We start from the raw sequence: 23874 nt of genomic DNA, 5'->3' as shown, positions 1-23874 counted from the left end.
GTCACCAACAGCAGAGAAAGGACTTGGAGATATGTATAGATACAAACCAGAGACATCATAGCTATTTATATTACTGTACAACTTCCCCTCTGGTAACAAAGTGGGAGGGGGCCAAATTGCAGCTAAACATTTGAAAATGTGTAATTTCCCTCCAGGAAACCAAGCTGAGAGGCTGTTGGGGTGAGTGGTGCTGTGGGCACCAGGGAAGCCCTGAGGAAGGAGGGGAGGAAGCTGCATCTCAGAGCTGTTGGGATTTCAGTGGGCACTCCCCACCATCAGTCTGTTGCATCTTAGTCACAGGAAAAATAGCAGAAACCACGATGGGGAACTGGACTGATAACAAATTGAAAAGAATGTAATGAATGTCAACAGATTGGTAGAAAGCATTTTCCTGTCAAACTTGAGAAGTTTTTAATGTTGTTAAAATAGGTGGCTGATATATATTATAATGCTGCCACTGTACATTTAGAGTTGTAGAGTGATTTTTTTTTTCTTGGATAATATTTGACACTTGCATAGAAATTGGGAGTGATACAAAAGCAGTATAGCACACTAACATAAGTAAAGCCTCCTCCAGCTGGATAGTGATAAAAATTATTTATTTCAAGTGCAGTCTCTGAGTTTAATGAAACATTACAACTTTTTTCCTTGTAATGTTTCATCAAACTCCTGAAAAGCAACCTCCACTCTGAGGCCTGACCAAGCTTTCTGAAGCAGTGACATGAGTAGAGAGCTAAGTCACTTCTGAAAAGATCAGCTTGAAATTTATGTCTTCAGTGTCCCTGTGCAGCTGGTCTTCCTCAGTTCAGCAGAGAAAACCAGACCCTCCCAGCAATCAGTAAGACTAATGTATTGAAAACAGAAAAATATATCAGATGGTCTAAAAGTGGCATATGGGTAGGGACTTGACAATATTAGCCTTATAGAAACAGTTAAGTATCACCAAGGGCTATTAATGAATAATGAAACTTATTTTCAGGTTTCATCTTTGGAGAGTTCATAATTTTTTAGAACTGTTTCTTGCCAATGTTCTTTAATGGTGATTATTAAAAAAGGCTAGTGTTTGCAGCAGGTCCTAGGAAAAAAAAGACTTAAAAAATTGAATAGATCAATAGAATAATTGAGTGGTATTTAGTCTTCTTGTCCCCCACCCCATACATTGTGCTGATACTTAAGGCAATGTCAGCAATTTCTGGCTGTAAGAAATGGAGCTTGAGATGAGCTGAATTCTCATGTATTTAATAAGATTGAAGAATGCTCTAAAATTCTCAATAGCACACCCACTCTGGTAATACTAGACTGGATGGAAATGTGATGTTTGTTTAGTGAGTTTGTTCATGAGAGGCAGAGTCACTGGTTTAGGAAATGTCTGTGCTTTCAGAGTAAAGTGTACCAGAAGGAAATTTTTGACAAGTCTATGGGGAGGAGTACCCGTAACTAAACTCACAGTTGTCTCTTCTCAATAACAGCATGACCAGTTCATTTACACCAAGCAGAATGAGTTCTGAAAGGTTTTCTACACCATCTCAGGTCTATCAATGAATTCTGTATTTGTTGGCCAAATTCATTGGGAAATATTGGGTTTGAATGGAACAAATGAAGTGGCATTGAAGAGCAGGAGTCAGAAATGCTCTACAGGAAAACTGCTAAGGTTTCACAGAAAAAAGCAGCAGTTACCCAAAGTTCCTCTATACTTGTCTTAGGATCTCACTTTTAAAGAAGAAAGAGAAATAATTATCTTCTTTATTTTCAGTTATGTTGCTAGGTCAGTGCAGGTTCATCTGAAGTCTGTTTTTCACCAGATTCAAAGTATGTTAGATCTACTCCTAATCCTTCAGTGCTCCGATTTGCTCTTCCTGAGACAATGGAGCTGGAGCAACACACTTCCCCTTCTTCAGGTTGTTTGTAAATGTAACAGTGCTTGAAGAGCAAATGCATGAGAATATTTTGCTGACTTCCTTGCAAAAACTATTTCCTCCTTTGGTATTTAATTTGTCTCCCCTCATTTATTAAGGCATGCTACACATTTCTCACCACCATTCTTCCCTCCCATGGTGTCGCAGACATTTCTCCTCAGAAATCCTTTCTTTCGGATTTCTGCGTCTTCTGGAGGCCAGAGGCTTCAGAAGACAAGGTAAACAATTATTATCAGCTGCTGTGGAATGCAACAGGGACACCTTGATTGGCTCATTTCCTATGTTTATAATTAAGGGCCAATCACCAGTGCAAGCTAGGGGACTGAGTCCTTGGCCACAACTTTGTTATAGATTCTTTCTATCTATTCTTGGCTAGCCTAGCTGCTCTGCAAACCTCTCTCTATATTCTTTTAGTATAGTCTTAATGTATTATATATAATATCTTAATAAATCAAGCCTTCTGATTCAAGAAACAAGATTCACCGTCTCTCTATCACCAGCAGCACCCACTCAGGCACGGTAATACCCATGGCATGTACTCAAAAAGGCAAATTTGATTTTAGAGAAAAACATGCTGTGTGGGAGAAATATACTTGGCACCTGCAACATCTCAGTTTATATTCTGGGGACCAAAAAAAGAGTAGTTTAGTTTAAGAGTAGTGTGTTTCACCAAGTTCCTCCCCCAAGAGAGATGCTAGGAGGTGTAATCTCCTCTCCCTTTGGCCGAAGATCAGGACAGCCACTTGGCTTGTTCTGTGGGGGAGTTTCCTGCCAGGATGTGCTGTGGTCCTGCTGGGCTGCCCTCAGGTGAGATGGTCTTGTGGCAAAAATGTGCAGGACTGTTGGCTACAACGCAGAGTGAATGATTTTTTGGCTTTGTAAGTGATTCTGTCAGATGGATGCTTTAAGTCCCAAATCAAAGACGCATGAACAGAGCTGGGGTTTTGTTCCACCCTGATAATGTTTAGCCATGTTCTCCATGGCAGGCCTTGGGATATGTTATCTCTCTGATTGCACAGTCAGTGTTTCACACAGCCCTTGGGGCTTTTATAAGTTCCTTACACTCTCCATGTGTGTGCTGCTATGGTGCTCTGAGAACCTCGTGATTGATTTAAGATTCAAAACTGGGATGGGAAATGAAGAAACAGAAATTTCTCCCTGAGTCCTTGGAAGGCAACACTTCTGGAGAGGCATCAGGTCTGCCCTGACATATCCCCAAAGACAGCCTTTGCCCTGGTGTACTGGGCAGCCCTCCCAGGGACAGCTTTTCCTCCTGAGTTCTCTGACTTGTGTAACTGAGCAGGTGGAGTCCAGAACCTTCCCACCTCCTCCTGTCTGCAAGCAGGCAGGCTGGTGTCAGTGGGAGAGGGCAGATTGGCTCAGAGATGGATGATGCTTCCTTCTGAAGGGCCTTTTGAGGTGTTTTGGGCTCTCCCTGAGCTAGGTTGTATTGGCAAAGTCCACATCATCAGCGTGGTTGTGAAGCACAGAGGACAGACACAAATACAACTCTAAATGAGAGACTTGGGATGAAGCATAGCTTATAGTTGAGTTCCACAGTGTGGACATCCTTCTGCCTGTCACATTTCTGACTAGGGCTGCAATTGAGGATTTTGTTGCTTGTCTGTTTAAATACTGTGAAGCTAGAAGTTTACTTCTATAAAAGAAATTACATGGTTTCACATGCTGCACAAAAAAAGCACAGCACAATCTTTGTGACACAATTGCGCTTTTCCCCTGGCTTTTCTGCCAAAAATCATATGACTACAATATCCTTTTAAAGTAGTATCATCTTCCCTGTGTAAGTGATATCCTTTTCTTTCGTGGCTTATCCTGTCCACTCCTTTGGGGGTAAGTATTAATTTTCACCACTAAACAAAACTCCACACTTTGCGTGTTAACAAGAAAGCAACATCATGGTCCCTCCTTCCAACCCCAGTAGCAGTGACCATCTGGAGACCTCCCCATTCAACTTTGGATGAACTTCAGCTGAAGTATGAGAGCCACTTTGGCTCCATACAAGCTGTTCCAAGCCTCATTGTTGCTATTAGCAGTTTGTCTTAGTGACAAGGCTGCATTTTGCCTATTGAAGGTTGGGTTTTAGTGATTCAGCGGGTTTCCATTGTCCACAATTGAGAGTAGATCATTCAGGCTGTTATATTTCCAGTGCTGTGGATACAATAGCTCATTATCCTGGGGTGGCTTTTTTGTTGGGGGTTTTATGGGGGTTTTGGATAGATGCATAATAGATGCAAGCTCTTTTCAGGGGCAAGTTCTTTTCTTGATACCCACACAGTGTTTATTGCAATGGGACTCTGTGAGGTTTTAGCCATCAAAGCAAGCCCAGGCATGGAATAGAATGAGGGCTGTAACCCCAAGTTTTTGTTAAGAAAGGCTGCAGCTCCTCAGCCTGCATGTAGCTTTCTCAATAGGTGATTGCATCTACATGATTCATCAGGGCACAGGTGAGATTTACAGAGGCCACACAGGAGAAACTGGATTTCATTGTCCTCTAAGTCCATTGGCAGCAGTGGCTTGGAGAATGATTGCAATGAGGGTAAAGTTATGGTGATAAGCAAAGTGGTTTGAAGGACACATTCTTTGTTTCTGATGACATGAAGCTGAGATTACTGTCAAATCAGCGGAGAGTTGGACTGCTACAGGAAAAACTGGAAAACTCCAATAATCCAAATAGCAGTGATGAGAAGGAGTGCAAGGTCATGAACCTAGAGGCTCAGTAATGAGCTCCCAGGAAATGGTCTCATACAGGAAATGGGTATCCACTGAAAGCCATGGAGGCAGAGCCAGCCCCAAGAGCACCGGTTAATCATAAATTGGCTCTGAGCTACAGTATGGTGTAATGTGGCTGAGTAAAGGACAAGTGTGATTCCACAGTGTTCTGGAGAAGGATTTTTCAGGAGTGGCAGGGAAATATTAATGCTGTTGTGCTCATAAACATGCACCTGGAATTGCCTTTACAATACTTGTCACCTCTGTTGGAAGACATGGATTCAGCTGGAGCAGGTGCTACAGGGATTAGCACAGGGCACTCTAATATACAGGAATAAACTGTTCTAGCAGAATAAAGGCTGAGGAAGAATGTAACTGTGCTCTATAAATACAAGAATGAATTAAACACATAAATTGAGAAGGCACATTTAAACAAAACAACCAATATTGCCTTGAGTAAATAGGTGTGTGTGGCTTGGCTGATGATTTAAGTTTCCAAAAAAAAAGGTTCTTGAATATTAATAGGAGAAAGAAACAAAAAATACTTGTTAGATTTTAATAATGGACATGACTGTATGAAATGGTTATTATCTATATAGAGAAATCAAGCCCACATGGTCCCTTTTGCAGTTTGTTCCAAGGCTTCCTGAAGTACAATGTTAATAACATGTTTTGATCTTTGTTAAACATGTATTTTGTGTGTTTGTGTCAGATGTTATATGTGCCTGAGTAGCACTTACCTTGGCACTGAAAGCTGGTGAATTAAAGTCTTAAATGCTCTGATCTTGGACTAAATCAAGTTGCCTCTCTCTTCAGAGAGGTACAATTGATAAAAGGTACCCACCTTTGAAGATTTCAACTTAGGAACATGAAGTCAAGGCCCCTGATTCACCAGAATAGTTCTGATGAGCTTTGTGGGTCCTTTCCAACTCAGAGTATTCTGAGATTATGTGTGCTTCCTCATCCCCATGTCCTTTATTTCTTCAATCTTCCTCTTCCAAGTCTGGCTACTTGAATGAGTTTTCAGCCTTTATGACACTTAATCCTTTCCCTCTTTTGTGCGCTTTCTACCTCCTGATGTTTCTCAGCTTGCCTAGACAATGTTTCTGTGCTTCTCAGTGTCACTTTCCAAACTGAAACGTCCCCTCCTGCGTGGCACAATGAAGTGCCCACTGCTTTTCCTCCATACACTGCAGTGCAGGATCTTGTCTCCCCTTTGGAAGTGGTGCTGGCAGACAGCAGGTACAGCCCAGCAGCTGTCCCAGGTCACAGAACAGTGCAGGCAGGTGCCCAGTGCTGCCAGACAGTACTGACCTCCTCCTGCCTCTGCTCCTGCCCTGATCTCACACCCTCCTGCAGCAGCCTCTCAGTCTGTCCTCTGCCCTTTCCTCTCCACACAATGCACCTGGGGATCCTGAAAGGGGCCTGTAGCTGAGGAGTCCCTGCTGTGCCCCAGGTGTCTGATCCAGCACACACGGCAGTGCCCTGTGCACCATGGGTCACTATCAGTGCAACAAGGCAGGACACACAAATCCTTTCACCACTGGCTGTCACACACAGTGACATACAAGAGCAGTCTCTTCAGCTGAAAAAGATTACATTTCCAGCTCTTTGAAATCCATTTCATCACGTATTGTGCTGCAGACTTGGCTTGTGACCCTCTACAGCACTTTCACCTTTACAGTGACCATAGTCCAGCTGTAAAATGGCACAGGACATGGCAAAGTGCCCTGGCTGTGTTCCTGCTGCTTTCCCTGAGTGCCCTGCACACCCCTGAGCTAAAGACACCTTTTACTGCTGTTCAGCAGCAAGTGCGTGAGGATGCCTGTGATGGGTGGGAAAAAAACCTTTCTTCTGCTAAAAAAGAAAGGTTAGCTTGGATTCACTTAATTGCATCTGGACATTGGTCAATCAGAGGTGTGGTGAGCTAATTAGGAAGATTGTGTTTTTCATTTGTTGCCTCTCTCTAACATTCCTGTAACTGGATACCTTCTTTTTTATTTGAGAGATAGATAGAACAATTACAAGCTTAGACAAACCGTTTTTGCTCCTCTGGCTTTTTTGCTTATTTCTGTGCTCTCTGGTGGCATTGTGGGCATAAATTTCACATGAAGTACAAATGCCATGTAACTCCAGCAGAGATTTTTGCACACCTCTTTCTCCCTTTTCAGCTGCCCATCTGTATGCAGTATGAGTGGTACTGCTCTCAGTATTCTGGGGGGCAGAGCTGAGGGGGAGGCCTGTGGGATTCCCCAGGTAGGGTACAAAGCCCATTCCCTATTGCAGCTTTCCGCAGATTGGTTCCTGGGTGAATCATACAACTCATGGAGAATGACTAGCACTTTGGAAGTTATAATGAATTTGTAGTTGCTATTAAGTGCATGATACAAGGAAACTAGAAATGCAGGAACAGAGAAGGAGCAGCACTTAGCACTTAGCAGCAGCACAAGGTTAAATTTTGCTTTGAACTTCTCCTTTCTTTGAGTGCTCTTAAAGAGGGTGAGGGAAAAAAAACTCATATGTGGAAACTGCATAAAGTGCAATATCAGATGGCAATTGTATTTAAGAACATCTGAAGCAAAAGCACTTAACAATTTTCATTTCAAAAAAAGCTTTTCCACTATACAATGTCCTTACAGGTTCTCATTACCTGAAGAAAAAACAATTTGCACCAAAACCCAGATTGCTTGTTTGCTAAAGCTCTAGCTTTTGTTTCTTTCAGGAAACACTGGAATTATCTGGGCTCAGTGTATGCTAAGGTTACACCTACCTCCCACTGTGACCGTGCTGCAATGCCATGAAACTTCCAACTCTATTATTTCAGTGAATTGTTTTTCAAGACAGCTGTACAAAATGTTTGCATAGGCAGGGTTTTGGGCTTTTCCTTTTATTTTTTTTTTTACCTCCAGACCTTCCTGCTCCTTGGAATTCCTGTGCTTCTGTACCAAGGGGTTTTGGGAGTCTAATTATCTGGCATAGCAATTTTTCCTGTTCATAACTCTGGAGCTGTGACTTGGCAGTGGGAGCAGCTGCACAAAGCTCAGCTCACAACCACAGTACCTAGAGGCAGGCTGGGGTGGAAAACTCCTTTGGAACTGCTGGGGGCTCCAGTCAACTACCAGTTTTTCTAATATGAAGACAGCAGAAGTCTCTTAGCTATTCTCCTGCAGTGTAAGGAACCCTTGCTTACCTCCTCTAGCAGCTTGACCAAACTGGTCCCTAAATTCTTCCCTCTGATTTGATGAAATTCCAGCTTTAGAAAGGGGAGGGCAGAAAGAGCATATAGCCATACAGTCCCCAAAAATGTAAACCAGCTAGGATTGGGAGGAGGACAGAAATCTTGTTGGGACTGCTGTGAAACTGATAGCCCAGAAATTTAAGTACCTACCCAGGAGTTTGTTTTTTAAGTCTCTGCAATTGTTAATTCAACTGCTAACATACAGTTAAATGCCAGGCAGAATGGGTGTCTGGCTGGTTGTTTGGTTCCTCTCCCACTGTGTATTCCCCCACACAGCTGTTCTATGCTCAGAAATCTGCCAGCAGCAGAAACTGAAGGGCCTGTGTCAGAACAGGTCATCACTGTGATCTTCTGAAAGCTCCCTTAGAGGGTTCTCCAGACTGGAATTGGAGCCCCACTTCAAAAAAAGGCAGTGCAGATACAGGGACCCTCCATCTCTCTTCCTCTAACTGCTTGGAGCTGCTCCTCTAATTGCATGGAGTAGGGATCTATGCCTCGATCCAGTTTTCCCACCAGGTACCTCTTTACATCAAAGTTTTAAGAGAAAGACTGCCAAGCATAAGCAGTGATCTTCAGTAGGTCAGAAGTCAGTCCAGGATGAATTTCCAAGGGAAAGCACAGTCCTCAGCGTGTTCTCTTCTGCAACACTCCAAGGTGCTTCAAGTTTCTCCAGGAATGCTCTGCACAGCCAGGATTTTATCTCAAACTCTGGCCCAAAGACACTGACCTTTACTTTCAGAAACAGCAAATGGTAGGTCTGGGTTTCAGATGTACACATCAAAGAGCAACTATTTAAAATTTCTATCCAGGTACAGCAACTTGGATAATCTCATTGAGAGCTCTGGCCAGCAAGCTGCTGTAAGACACACCTGCATGATTACAGCACACCTATATTACTGAACAATACATTAGTGAAAATATTTTATTAGGACTCTCTGTTCATCATTACCCACTAATAGAAAAAACAACTTTCCTAAAATGGTTCCATGGAAAGCTCTGTGTTCTATTAGCTTTTAAATGGGGTTTTTAGTGGTATACCATTTTAATTGTGTAGGAAAGGTATTGAAAAAGCTCACTTTGGCATATGGAAGATTCACAAATTCATCTGCAATTTTTAGAAATAATGTTTTTCTTTTTTATATGGATGACAATATGGTACATGACAAGATATAATTCTGGAAGATTATTTATGTTTCCATAGGGGATTCCACCTCAGTCATTTTTCTCCCTCTACACCTTTTCCATCTCTGCATCCTGTACACTATGACTGAAAGCAAATCTGATGCAAAACATTTACAAACTTCATCCTTCATGTTTTTAACTATCAAGAAACGGAAACTGCAACATTTGAAACAGGTTAAGAGTTGTTTAGTAAGTCTTCCAGTCTACATGATGACAGTTTGGAAATTCAGTTTAAATTACTATTGTGTTGAATTACTGTCTATGAAGGAATAGATGGCACTATTCCCACATTGAGTAAGATCTCTTTCTTAGCAAGTATTTAGGTGTTGATTATAAAGAACAGTGATGAAGGAAGAAGAAAGAACTACTCAAGTATTACTACTACCACTACACATCTTTCCCCAGAAGATATCTGGACTTCATCATTCTTACACAGATATAACCAGAGTAATCTAAATGATTTGTAAAACCAGAGGTAATTTTTACCTTCTGCACAAGTTAACTAGAAGTAGGGAACATTTTGGTTTTTAAAATGAACTAACATTTCCACATCTTGGATTTTGATAAAACAGGGATCTAAATGCAGGTGTGATTTAGCTTTCTCACAATGGCCTTAATAATCACCACATAACAGATGTGTAGTGTGGCATTAGGGATATGAATGAATGCTGAACTTTGTAGTGCTGGGTTGGACTTGATGATCTTAAAAGTCTTTTCTAATCTAAAGGATTCTATGGTCCTAAGTTATTCCCTTGTTTCCCTTAGTATTTAACTTTTGGTAAACAGATCCTTGACACCTTTGTTCCAACAGAGCTTGTCTGGTTGTTGCCATTACAAAAATCTACACTCCAGAAGGAAACCAAGCCCTTTGGCAACCATGAAATTTTCACACAATTCAGGCTAGTTCTTTAGTTGGTCAGATACCTGACACACCCTCTAGGGATTAAAAAATCAGCTTCACAGGCGTAACATACACAATTTCAACTTGGTATTTTTAATATCAGTAAGAAATGTTGCTTAATAACATGGTAATGTTTACTTAATGATTCACTTTGCCTTAATTACACTGCAACAAGCTGTCAATGGTTCCATCATGCATTACTGGATAACATCTTCTTAGAACAGATTATTACTTCTGCAAAAGACAATTAACTGCAGAAATTAGTTTCTTGACCATCCCCACAGCTGTCTTGCTCTAGCTGACTAGCAAGTCCCAGGCTATGAAAAAGAAGCAGATTTCTGATGCTGAAAGACATCACTGTCATGCCTCTTTATTTCTTCTAGTTGAATCAGTGGGAATTGTACTTGTTTTTCAAACCATTTGGCTACAGTGAGAAGCTGCTTTTCCTGGAATGAACGTCCAATGAACTGAAGCCCAACTGGCAAGCCTCTCTCTGAAAGAGCTGTAGGAACACTTATGGCTGGCAGTCCTGGAAGACAAAAAAAATACACATGCAAAGACTTACTATAAACCTTAGAGTAATTTCTGTATCAATTTTAAGAGAACCAGAAAAAAAAAAATAGAGAAAAAAGACTAGCTAAAATAACTTGATTCAACGAAGTGAATGCTAGATGATCACAAGAAATTAATTAGAGAGATTTAAGAGGTCAGCATCCTCTGAAAAAGACAATCAGCTCTCCTTAGGAAGAGATTTCTGTCTCTGGAACAGATTCATCTTACCTGCAGCCCACACTCAGCTCCAAGGTACTCTGCTTTAAAATCTGGTCTTACATTTTCAAGCATTTAATAAAACTGTCCTTAGACCCAGTTATCACTGTAAGACTTTGGACATGAGGGTGAAATATCTTGATTCTAAAAGAGAAGGTTAAATACCTAAAGAGACTGGACTTTTAAAATTATGAGGCAGGGGAAAATGTAGCTGAGTTCCTGTCCCTACTCACCAGCCATGTTTGCAGCCTGTGTCAGGATGTCATCCTGAGCACTGCGGGTCCTGTTGTCTTCTTGGATGAATTCTGTGTAAGGTGCTGCATCCCTCAGAGTGGTGGGAGTGAGTAAAATATCAACACCACTCCTGAAAACCTTCACAAAGTCATTGGCAATGAGACGTCTCACTTTCTGTGCCTTGACAAAGTACTTCTCATAGTTCCTAGAAAGGAATAGGGACATAAAGGCCTGACACTCTAATTCCCAAAATACAGAACTTTATTTCTTAGTTACTGTGGAAAAGACAGGCCCAGTAATCCTTTTGGACAAGATTTTAACTGACACTGGAAGCTTAGTCACCACACATGTGTTTGTGCTCTCATAGCAGAGGAGCTGCCAGAGAAGGAAGAGAGGAGGGCATACAGCTGAAGGAAGGTGAAGGAAAAACAAAACCCTACCTTACAATAATTAACTAAAACTCAAAACACTTTTATGACCATTTGGAAACTAAACTGTGCCTTGAATTTCACAGAACCATGGAAAATGCTGAGTTGGAAGGGACCCATCAAGATAATGAAGTCCAACTCCTGGCCCTGTGCAGGACACCCCAAGAACCACAAATGTGCCTGAGAGCACAACTCAGACTGGCTTTGTGCTGTGAGCCCTCCCCTGGGGAGTCTGTTCCAGTGCTCAACCACCCTCTGGGTGAAAAGCTGGTATCAAACCTAATTTCACTGTAGGGCAGCACAGCAAAGTCTATAAAATACAGAAATACACAGGTCTGAAAAACAGGAATTAAACATTTAGGATTCAATCCAGCAAGATACTTGAAACAAATGAAAAATCCCATCACCTGTGGACGACTCCAAATGGATTTAAAACTATGTATGTGGTTGTAGTATACTTCTCTGTAGAAGACCTTATCTTTACCCATTTTTTCCCCCTCATGTAAACATGTGGTCTATGGATTTCTGTCTTTACACAACTCTGAAGCAGAAACATATTAGTCAACTCTATCATTCCTTTTAACCTCATATGCAGAATTGGTAAATATGGAATCTTAAATACAGAGAAGTTCAGTTTCAAAAGTAACTGTCATCTAAACCTTCAGCTATTTGGGGAAAAAAAAAAATTAAAGTGAAAGAAAAATGGAGTGGTGTATTATCAAATGCAACATGCCAGAGTGTTTACAGATAAAACAACTACAACTGCCTAAATCCCACTTTGTTAGAGTAATCTAAAGATTTAAGATTCTGAGAAACAGCAATGAAAATGGTTATAATCAATAAACAGATTCAAGTTAGTAACTTATACAATGGCAATTAGACCTTTTTCTACAATCACTTCAGAAATCCACCTAGCTGTTAATTTCAGAAAGTCCCTAAGTGGCACATCTACATGTCATTTAAATATCTCCAGGGATGGGGAGTTCACCACTTCCCTTGACAGCCTGTTCCAGCACTTGACAATCCTTACAGAGAAGACATTTTTCCTAATATCTAATGTAAACCCCACAGGGTGCAATATAAGGCTGTTTCCTCACATGTTATCTGAGAGAAGACACTGACTGCCACAACCTCTTTTCAGGTAGCTGTAGTGAGAGTGAAAAGGTCTCTCCTTTTTTCCAGGCTAAACATCCCCACCTCCCCCAGCCACCCCTCATAAGACTTGTGCTCCAGACCCTTCATCAGCTCTGCTGTCCTTCTCTGGACACACTCTGGCACCTCAATGTCCTCCTTGTTGTGAGTGGCCCAAAAGTGAACGCAGGATCTGAGGCATGGCGTCACCAAAGCTGAGTACAGGGGGACAATCCCTGTCCTGGTGCTGCTGGCCACACTGCTGCTGATCCAGGCTGAGACTCCACTGGCCCTCTTGGCCACCTGGGCACAGCTGGCTCATGTCCAGCTGCTGTTGACCAGCACCCCCAGGTCCTTTGCCCTGGGTGGTTTTCCAGCCCCTCTGCCCCAGCCTTTAGTGCTGCCTGGGGTTGTTGTGACCCAAGGGCAGGACCTGGCCCTGCAGAACCTCACACCACTGGCCCCAGCCCAGCCTGTCCAGATCCCTCTGCAGAGCCTTCCTGCCCTGCTGCAGATCAACACTACCACTCCAGCTGGAGCTGTCTGCAAACTTGCTGAGGGAGGACTCGATCCCCTTGTCCATGCCATCTCTAAAGATGTTAAACAGAACTTCCAAACAATCACCTAGTCATTTTAAAACTTTGAAAAGCAAGATAAAAATAAGCTGTACAAGGCAACATTTGCAAGAGACACAGATGGGTTTTCTCTACTACTTATTCTAAGAATGCTTTCTGAACCCTGCACTCTGTTCTTCAAAAGTAATTTACTGTGGAACAGGAACACAACTCTCCTGTTCCATCTGGGTGGAAGCTAATTGTGTATTCCTCCACAGAAGAGTTAACTATGTGAATTTTAAAGTAGCCTCAGGAAAGCTGATCTGGACAGCTGTAAGCAGAGGGAGCACACTTGGCAGGAATATTGGCATTCCAGAAAAGCTGGTTGTTACAGACTGACTGACAACATTCCTGTCTCTGAGAGCAATCACAAGTCACAGCTGATGAATACTCTTGCTGACAGAGCTCTTTCAAAGCAAGTACACTACAGAGACTAATTACATGCCTAATATTTTTGTTAGTATCCGAACAAATTCAGACAAAGAGAAACAGAACATTTACTAACGTAAATTAGGACTGCTGGATAAGGATTGAAAACTAAAAATGTAAAACTGATCCATGCACTAGCTTCTCTATGTGAGCTGGATAAAGCCCTGACTTCTGTAAGGACTTCAGTCCAATACTTCTGCCAATGCTTCTCTTTCCCTGTAAACTGAGACAGAAAGCTGCAGTTAATTTAATTGCTATGTGTCTGGCTTTCTCTAGAAGATCTCACTAAAATGTACCAGCAGTTTCTCTATGCAGTTTTGAAATTAACAGCTACAGAACTTCTAACACTAAGACAGTAAAGACTTCAGTATGATTTCAATGTTATACCATAGGGTACATTTCTGCCTAATTAAACTAATGGATGCCAATAATGCTCTGGTAAGGGGAAAAAAATCACTAATTGCTCTACTTATTTAATTTAGGACACTCACTGGTAAGACTCTGGGAAAACATTTTTGTTCATTATAAACAGGCATTATAGAGCTAAAGCAATAATAAAAATACAAACAGCTACTAGTGTAAGAGCAATTTCTTCCTCATGATAAGCAATTAATCACCATTTGCTCAAAACTTCATTAATCTGGAAAAGCTGAATTTCAAGGTTCTGCTTACTGTTTCAACAAGAAGTAGTTTCCTGACAGAATTCTTCCTCTTACGACATCATTGAAGCCCTCTCTCCGTGTGGCAGCATAGAGACTTTCAGTGGAATCCTTCATGTCAGAACGATGGCCTGGAAAGAAAAGGCATTCTGGGTGTTAATACTTCTTGTAATCCTTTAGATTTAATAATGTCATAGTAGCACAATAGGTCACTGTTTGCTGCAGCCTGACATGCTACTACTCTGGAAAAACAACAAAACACATTCCTGTTTTATTATGGAAGTACTAAACTAGATTTTGAGCCAAGACACTGATATGCCTAGTAGTGAAATATATTATGTATTTATTTACACATTTTTATCTGCACAAGGTTTTTTACTATATTCCATCTTGGAGAAATAGTATCAAGCATCCAACCATGAAAAGAAAATCTATGAAAAACACTTTTTAGTCTATGAATAACACTTTTACATGGCATCCAGCAATGTTTCTACTGCCTGAGAAAAAAGTTTTTTCAAAGGCCTTACCATATTCCAGTCCATCAAACCTGGCCATATTTGATGCCACTTCTGCTGTGCACAGCACATGATAGCAGACAATTGAGTAAGGAGTGTGTGGTAGGCTCACTTCAACCACTTTAGCACCTGCATTCTTAAACAGGTCAGCAGCTTTTGACCAGAGAGCCAGAATTTCACTTGACAGCCCTGGTGCATGATATTCCTTAGAGGAAAAACAAGAACAGGAGTAATTTTACACACTGATTTACTTCTAATAACAACTAAAACACAAATATTCCTTGCTAAAAATACAATGAAACCATTATCTCACCACTATATGATTTAAAGTACCAATAAAAGCTTTTTGCATCTACTAAATTCTATACAATCAAGGGTTATTAAATTAACAGGATTGAGTCTTCTTAAGAGTATTATGTTGATTTCAGTAAGATCTACATATGTATCACACATCATGGAATTTCAGCAGTTTCTTCTGAAAGAGTAATTGCCCAGTTATTCCCTTATTTATCTATCAGGACTGTACTGTACTGCTCTGCAGTCACAGGAACAAATTCTCCAGGTCTAAACCCTAAAACCAGGGCTCTTCGCCCCTGTTGTTAATGCTCACAATGTTATCAGTGGCAACTGGCACTTCTTGGTGAAACAAATAAAACCACCCACCAAAGAAGAACTACAATCAAGGGGTTGGGAGAAGACTTAGATTAGCTACTTTCCTATTTCACAGACAAATTACAGATACTGTATTAAAATTCTCTGTTTTTGAAGCTACTTGCTTTAGTTCTAACCCATAATATCAGGGTCATAATACTGTCTGACTTCTGAGTAGCTATGACCCATGTTTAATGTATGCATGTATCTTTTTAGAATAATCTGTAGAAGTAGAAAAAACTGTCCAAAGGATAGGAAAAATTGAACATCATCACAATTTTAGATTTATCAAGATTTAAACAGTATGCAGCTGATCAATTTTCCAGGCACATAATTTTTCCATTTCACAGATTGTGAATAATTGGTCAGTGGACATCTCTGCTTACCAAATTAAAACTTTTGGTATGCCTGTTCTAGCTTAGGTTCCAATGCTGAGAATACAATTAATAAATGTTATTTACATTGTCTCTTTGAAGGCAGAGCCTTTATTAAATTAAAAATAGGCTGAAGTCCCAAACTTTGTTCCTAAATTTCAAACAAACATGATTGAATTGCATACATCAGATGCCAAATTAGATGTCTTTCAGTTCTTATTAGGACTCTGCAAATCACAACTCCTTGTGCCATTCAATTGCCTTTAAAATTATGCTCAATATTAAATGCCACACAGTGGCATTTAGGCAAGGATCCCGAAGTTCTGCACAACCCATTATCAAGCTCACTGTGTGGGAAGGCTCCAAGAGCAACTTGTTGGAGGTTACAGAGTAGACTAAGGAAAGAGCAACAGAGAGAACCAAGAACTGAAGTTCCCCATTTCCCCTAAGTTCCTGACAGTGCTTCCCCCCACAATGACAACATGTTTTAGGTGATGCATTACTGTATGCTTACTCCAAATTGCCTGGACAGGCAACAGAGCAAACACAAACTGGTTTTTTCCAGGAGCTGCTTTTACTGTCTTCACTGTTTCAAATCATGGGAGACTGGGAAGTGGTGGGCAAGACACAAATATTTTTTTGTTATGTGTCTTTTAATTGTTCTTCTGGTCCATAACTGTTAACAGGATTTAAATGTTACCTTTGGAATTCCAATTGAAAGCTTGCTGACATCAGTCAAGTTAGGTAGTTCAAATGGCTTAAAGTCATCCTGAATTGTGGTAGAGTCCTTAGGATCATGTCCAGCAAGTGAACCTGAAGTAAGACATGACATATGAAGACCAGGAAAATGTTAGTTAGTCAGGATTCAGTCTGTTTTGAGGAAATGTTGTAAGCAATGATGTTTGACAGAGTAATACCTAACAAAACTGCTGCATCATCCACACATCTGGTTAGGATTCCTGGCACATCCATGGAGTTCACTAGAGGAATGAGACCATGGCGAGAGATCAGTCCATATGTTGGCTTTAAACCTACAACACCACAGTGAGCAGCAGGGTTTCGGGTGGATCCTCCTGTGTCTGACCCTAAGGCTCTATGGTTTCAAAAGGATCATCATTAGTAAGATAATTCAGAACATTTCCAAATCATAAGAATGTGTGGCTTTGAGATGCATGGATTTAAAACTGTAAATTCTTCCAGACCAGGAGTCATAATCACACAGCCTAAATTCCAGTCTGCTCTCTATATCTGTTTTTCATTTGTTCTCTGATTTTTCTTAGGGTCTCTGAATTTGCTGTTAGGAGAGTCCAGTTCTCTTTACAAAGCAAAGACAGATAGGTAGAATTCAGACCATCTGAAAATGGCCCCAAATGTCTTTTTCTGCCTTCCCTGTCCCAATACTGTGTTCTGTTCCAATACTGTGGACTCCAACTGATACATCTCATGTGATTTAGGGAACAATTTTCAACACTTCTATCTTATTTATTGGGTAGCCAATGCACCATGAATCAGCATTTTCCAGGATAAAAATGAAGAGTGACACTTCTTGCCCCTAACAAGAGGGCATACTTTGGAAAGATGTTTTTCCTGTTTCCAAATCTACAAAGATTGATCAGAACTCCCAGTTTACAGTAGCTTAGGTACAATTAAAACACAGCATATTATTATTATTATTATTATTATTATTATTATTATGTGGAATTCCTCTTTCCTTATCCACAAGTGAAACCTTGTTCTTTCTAAATTGAAAGTTTTATTTCAAAAATTGTATTGCAATGAAACATGCTGTTCTCTTGTTTTTAATAAACTTAACTCAAGCAGCATTAAAAAGATAAAGCAGTTTTCATTCAAATCTTTGCCAATACCAATTTAAATTCCAGAAATAGGTATAATTTTTATTGAAGTGAGTATATGACTTTTCCCATAGCCATTTGTTTATGAGATGGCTGAACCAATTAAATTGACTTTCCTGAAGTGGAATTTCTCCCAAAGCATTTGTGTTAATGTAAAACATCCTCAATTTTATATCATTTTTGGACATCCAAATCTCAAATTGAAAATGTAAAGACTGGCAGCATTCCTGCTGCTTGAAAGACACTAATAGGATGGATATACAATAGGTTATATGCAATAAAAATAGCTGGACAAAAAATCTCCCTGATCTGACAGTGTGCTGAGCAGTGCAAAATGGGAGCCCAGCAACATAAGAAAAGGTGCCAGACCCTCTCAGGATCAGCCCATTCTGGCTCAGGATGAGAACCAGCAGTCCTTGGGAATGGCTGCACTGAGTTCAATTTCAACAGTATTAAAATGTTGAGTAGATTACATCCCAGTAAAGGGCAAGGATATGAAGACATATATAACTTTAAAAAGTAATTTAAATGAGTTGTAATCAACAATAGCAAGAATACTTTAACAATAAAATAGATGTTTGTAATGCAGTCTATGGGCAAACACATATAAAGTAAATAAAGAGCATTTATAAACACTTTCCAATTAAGAGCACAATTGAAATAATCTTCTATAAAACATGCTCCAACATGTATATCTAAAAATTGCATAAAATGCAAGGTGTAAAGGTTTGTGATCAGTTTTAACAGTCAGATGGAGAAGACAGTATAGACAACTGACTTGCTAAACAGTGTGTTGATATTCCATGCAGTTAGTAATTACTATTTTTAAAAAAAGTCCAGTTTGTTTAAATTTCTTTAGGAAAAAAACTCCAAACAACCATAAACACACACTTGCCTAAAAAAACCACTCCAACACTAAAACTGTTTTCTAAGGTAAAAACAGGGAAGTCTGTAAGTATCTATGTAATAAGTACTCTGTACTCTTTTGTTAAATAAGAGATTTGAAAGTTTTTACGTCCCAAATCTCATGTACTATTGCATAACTATGCTATAAAAACAAAGGAGCAGAGGAAAAATTATTATACTGTTACAAATTGAGGGATCTCTTAATTTGCTGAATTACATTTTCAGTGTGTATTTGTGTAATGCAATTAGGGAGGAAGAGGATGCGTCACAAACCCCTTCAGACTTTTCAAGAGATTATGTGGGAATAAGAATAAAACTGTCACTCCCTTACTGCCATCATAATTTTATATATATTTCACAAAGTACAAAGTGGTCACACCACTGAATAATGCCTGAAATGAGTAAATCTAAATTTGCCTGCATGGATTAATTCTGGCTTCATGATATGCCACGAGTAACCTAGGGATGCTGAAATAAATTTTTGCATGCCAGTGCCAATAACCCTCCTATTTCTTACTAGCTTATGAGAAAATTGTAAAATTAAAATATTCCAAAAATATTTTGAGACATTTAGGGAAAGACAATTTTAAAAGCTTCTTACGCAAAACATGTGAAAGACGCCACAGCAGCTGCGCTGCCTCCTGAGCTCCCTCCTGTTATCACCCAGTTTGACTCTTCGTCCTCAGGATGGGGTTTTGGGACAGACTTTTCCTTGTACTGTTTTGAATAACTCCAGGGATTTCTGACTGGTCCAAACACTCCATCCGTGCTCCCAGAACTAAGACAGTCATACAGGACAAATACACGCAGAAGTGACAAATGACGTACTTGGATTCCTCAATTTAATTTTTTTAATCCAATTCCTCATCATCCTTGCAAACTCAATTTCAACACAAGAAGACTGGTGTATGTAACTCCTTAAGCAGTCAACTTCTACAACCTAACATACAAAATTCATAGCTGTTCATCGGTTCCTGACACAGAACCTGAGCTGGTACCTCTTTCTAACTTCTGCTAATGCCACTGAAATGAACAGAGTTACAAAAACACAAAACTGATTTAAGCTATGTAAAAGTACAGGAGGCACGTATCTTTCAAAACCAAGGTATTCTGTTTTTCCAGCCCTGCATTTGATGCACGATCACTGTTGTGAGGAAAAACATGCTGCTAGAGGAGGAGAAAAAGCTCCACAATACCAGGAACACACATTTCTCTGAAATGCCACACTATTATTCACCTGTGGCCCTCTGCAGAGAGCACAGTTCACTGGTTCAGAACTGGCTTCTCAGAAACTGGTTTCAGCCAGCTTGTGTCACCCAGGTGTGAGCTGACACCAGAAGCAGGGGCAGGGCACACTTTCCTCCTTCCTCAGGCCCTCTACCCCACACTGGCCCTGACTGCAAGGTGCCAGTGTTACCAGCTGTATCATCAGACAGAACAGGCAGCTGACAGCAGAAAACAAACCTTATTCAGACATCACTACTTTAGAGCTGGATCTGCTCCCTGATCAAGAAATCACTCAAACACACCAGAATGAGAAACTACTATTGGGATAAGCTCTTTAGGAGAACCCTGTGCTTTAATGAACTTAGACCAGTTGTATCACTGCATTATCAGGTTTTTCCCAAGCTTTTTGCCTGCTCTTCCTCTGAGGAATAGCTTTTTAACATAAAAACTACTTTATTCAAAACAATATTGTCCAAGTACTTTCACTCCATCCACAGGAATTTCCAATCAAACCCTGGACTCTGGTAAAGTATAATAAAACCAAAATACAGCAATTTTACTGTTTTTCAGAGGTACTAAAGTCCCAGTGATTCCCTTCCAAACCTGGCAGCAATTCCCATCCCTAACAGCCTGATGCCATTCTCTGCTACAGCTTGGCTGCCTTCACTGATTTGCAGAAGAATCAATTTGTAGGAGGATTTTTCAATGTGCTCCTGAGAAAAAGTCACCACATTAGCTTAGGCAACTTAAAAGCCTTGCTCTTGATTAGCCTGTATGCAGCAAGTCAGGGAGTACCCATATAAATCACCCCAGTGGCCAGATGGCAGAGGCAGTGGCTGCCACCAGGGGCACGATAACAATTACCTAAAGGCTAAAAGCCATCAGTAAGGAGAGAGGAAAAGGCAGCAATTAACTGTGTTGTAACCAATTCTATTCACACACTACTGAATCTACAAGAAGGCCGCTTGTCCTCAGCCTTCTGCACAAGCTGGACTGCTTCCTGCCTCTCAAGCACATTTGAACACTATGTTCACAAAACTCAGCGTCTGTATGATTTACACAACACCACAAATGCTCAGGGAAAAGTTCCTGCAGCTCTGTGTACTGTCCCAGTAAGTATTCATTGTTGTCTCACCTCACAGAAACAGGAGTTAAGGATTACAGGTAGATTGGAACAGATGGTATGTATGGTATTTTATGTAAAATCAGCACATTAAAGATAATAAACATCACTCACCCCATTGCAAATTCATCTAGGTTTGTTTTACCTAAAAGCACAGCTCCCTGATCCAGTAACTTCTGAACTACTGTAGCATTGTAAGGAGAAATATAACCTGAAAACAATCAAAACAGTTAAGAGCAACTGGTGAGATACAAGTTATTTTTACAAGTAGCTACTCTGAACATTTTGACACTGTCATTACCACTCAGACCTTACATAACCTAGGATGAGAACTATGACAATGACATAAGACCTCAAATGGTAACCAATTCACTTCATGAATGATAGCAGGGGCTTCTTCACTCCCACTTCCATCGGGAACAAGGACATCACACCTAATACTCTTTGCAATCAATCACAACAGGTCTGAGAATGTGCTTTAAGGAACAGCATCTCAGGTAATATAACAACTTTTAAAACAGTGAAGTCATATTTTGTTTCTTCTGCTATTAAAAAAAAAAAACCACAATCAAATCAGAGGTCTGCTAATTTACTTCTGCTATCTTCCGCAAGGATTAATATAAAGTTTTACTTTGTGCAGAATAAAGCAGATGTAAGAAATGTTTCCAACTCTTGCTTTTACTATAAAAACATTGTAATGCCTTGAAAATGTTCATGAACTGTTAATAAAAATAATGAATTTAAGAAATTAAAAAAATTTCCTTAAAAGCATTATAGAACGTGATTGTATGTTGGGATTGTTAACATCTGCTTTTCCTACAGCTATATGAGAAAGCTATTTAAGTCACCAATTATAAACAGAACAACAACAAAACAGGACTGTCTTTGGATTTCACTAGGTAGAACAGCACTGACTGCTCTCCTCTAGATCTAAAAGCAATTTGATGGAAAATGTGAATTTTGGAACCATTTTATTGTAGTATATAGGTTTTTATTACAACTGTTGTTAAATGCATACAATTATAAAGAGATAACATGCTTAGAAGAAGAAAAAAATGAACTTGGCTAGTGAAATTGGATAAATGTATTTCCTCAAATGACACCAGCTCATTTTGTGAAAACACCTGGATTTCTGGAAGACTCCAGTCCATAAACCCTCCAAAGAGTGAAAGATCTGGTTTTACTTTAAAAGCTTTACTGTACCTTTTAGCATATTTGATGCACATGTTGTCTCAATGCCAGCTGTATTAAAGTTGTCTTTTACAGCAATAGGAATTCCATCTAGAATGCCCAGTGGCTGACCTGCATTAGAAATGATTGTAAAACAACAGAAATTAAAGCAAAATGTGCTCTATATATATAATGTTGCCATCGATTACTGTTTATTTTACATGCCCCTTTGGGTGGTTTTTGAAAGCAAGGCTTTCCACTTGGCATTTGATGGTTGTCTGTTCCATTTTCAAGAACCACCTTCCATTCCAACTCAAGCACTGAGCACTCTGCCCAAACCAGACCTGGTGTCGAAGCCCCCTGCCTGCTTTCACCCAGGCTGGCTGTCCCAAAGGAGTGCATTCCAATGTCACCACACAGGGCTTACTGCAGCCATAGGTGCTACTCAATGCACCCCATCACTAGGTTTGGAGCCATAAACTCTGCCTACCTGACACACACAGTAGATTAATTACTGAAGCAGAGAAAATGCTTCCCAAGTAATTGATTATCCACCATAAAAAAAAAAAAACCCAGAACCAACAAAGACCACAAAAAAAACCCCAACCCAAAACCTAAATGGCCTACATCAGGAAGCAAAACAATCTGCCTGACAACTATATTGAGTTGTCAGAGAACAGCAAGTGTCACCCAGGAAGGAAAACGTGTACTCTATTAGGTGAAAATTTACCTTTCCTGCCTTTCTTGAAACACAAAGGAAAATGAGGATGGCCATCTTCTAAATGCTGCAGATAACAGGACTGAAAGCTGTTCTGTTCTCCAATTCCTAACTGCAATTAACAAAGCTGCATTATTTTAGTTTGCTTTCTTAATTAAGAACCCGATAGGCTGTGCCACCTGTGTGCCTATCTCAGTCTGCAGGCCTGAGAATAACCATTTGCCACTCCATTTGCCTATTCATGGCACCTACATATTCCAAATGAACTGCTGAGGGAAAGAAGCAGTAGACACCAATCAGCAGTGCTGTCCGAGAGGCACAGAGCCTATTTAACCTGCAGTGCCTCGTTTGGTCCAGGTTTTCCCCGTTTTTTGGCCTAAATACTCTCCTGAGTGCCAAGTGTACACCCACGGAAACCTCAAGCATGAGCTTCATCTCCCAAGATTCAAACAAGCCAAGACATCCCCTTTAAAAAGCAAAGGTGCTTCGTCTAACACAGACAACGCCTCCTCAGCATCTTTTTAAGGACTGACATTACTTACAAACCAACGTACCTCTTTTATATCTTTCCTCCGATTCTTCAGCCTGCTTCAAAGCGGTCTCTTCCGCTATGGTGATGTATGCATTCAGAAACTTGGTGCTTTTGATGAGGGCCAGGCATCGCTGGCAGAGCTCCGTGGGAGCGACTCGTCCTTCCTTCAACGCCGCCGACACCTGGGAGCGCAGCCCGCCGTTCAGGGCAGCCGGGCGCCAGAGGCCGCGCCGGGGCGGGACGGGAAGGAAGCGCCATCCCCGCTGAGGATAGGAGCGCACGGGACGCGCTCTGCCGGGCCGCCCCGGGAAAGGGGAACGCGAGGGGACCCCGGTCACCTTGCGAACCCGCCCCGCTCCTCGGCATCCCCGGCAGGCGGACAGACCCCACTCACCTGGCGGAGAGAGGCGCGCAGCATGGCTCTCCCTGCCCGTCCCCTCCTCCTCACGCCCGCCGAGCGACCCCTGTCTTTCCCCCGGCGCGGCGGCCGCGCGCCGCCATCTTGGGGCAACACCCCGCGGCACCATTGGCAGGGCGGCCAAGAAGGCGGCCGCCCATTGGCTGCGGGGCCCGCC

General features: G+C 40.9%; 1 protein-coding gene across 1 annotated transcript; it reads right to left on the bottom strand.

Annotated features, from left to right (window-relative positions):
• Positions 1-9949: 9949 nt before the first annotated feature.
• Positions 9950-23763, bottom strand: QRSL1 (glutaminyl-tRNA amidotransferase subunit QRSL1). Its single transcript, XM_059468293.1, has 11 exons — positions 23694-23763; positions 23322-23481; positions 22083-22181; positions 20994-21090; positions 19131-19307; positions 16688-16863; positions 16471-16583; positions 14758-14950; positions 14244-14361; positions 10969-11174; positions 9950-10496 (listed from the first exon to the last, which is right to left on the bottom strand). The coding sequence occupies exons 1-11, from the start codon at positions 23715-23717 to the stop codon at positions 10285-10287; spliced, it is 1575 nt and encodes a 524-aa protein (XP_059324276.1). The 5' UTR covers positions 23718-23763; the 3' UTR covers positions 9950-10284.
• Between the last annotated feature and the right edge of the window lie 111 nt (positions 23764-23874).

This window comes from Ammospiza nelsoni, chromosome 3 (assembly GCF_027579445.1).
Source record: "Ammospiza nelsoni isolate bAmmNel1 chromosome 3, bAmmNel1.pri, whole genome shotgun sequence".
NCBI lineage: Eukaryota > Metazoa > Chordata > Aves > Passeriformes > Passerellidae > Ammospiza > Ammospiza nelsoni.
The sequence above is the reverse complement of the archived record's forward strand: the minus strand, read 5'-3'. Positions and strand labels throughout refer to the sequence as shown.

Coding starts and splice junctions, on each gene's coding strand:
- QRSL1 (XM_059468293.1), bottom strand. CDS start 23,717: ATGCTGCGCGCCTCTCTCCGCCAG. Junction 21,091..22,082: donor TGCATCAAATATGCTAAAAG/GTACAGTAAAGC, acceptor GATTGTTTTCAG/GTTATATTTCTCCTTACAAT. Junction 16,864..19,130: donor GCGTCTTTCACATGTTTTGC/GTAAGAAGCTTT, acceptor TTGAAACCATAG/AGCCTTAGGGTCAGACACAG.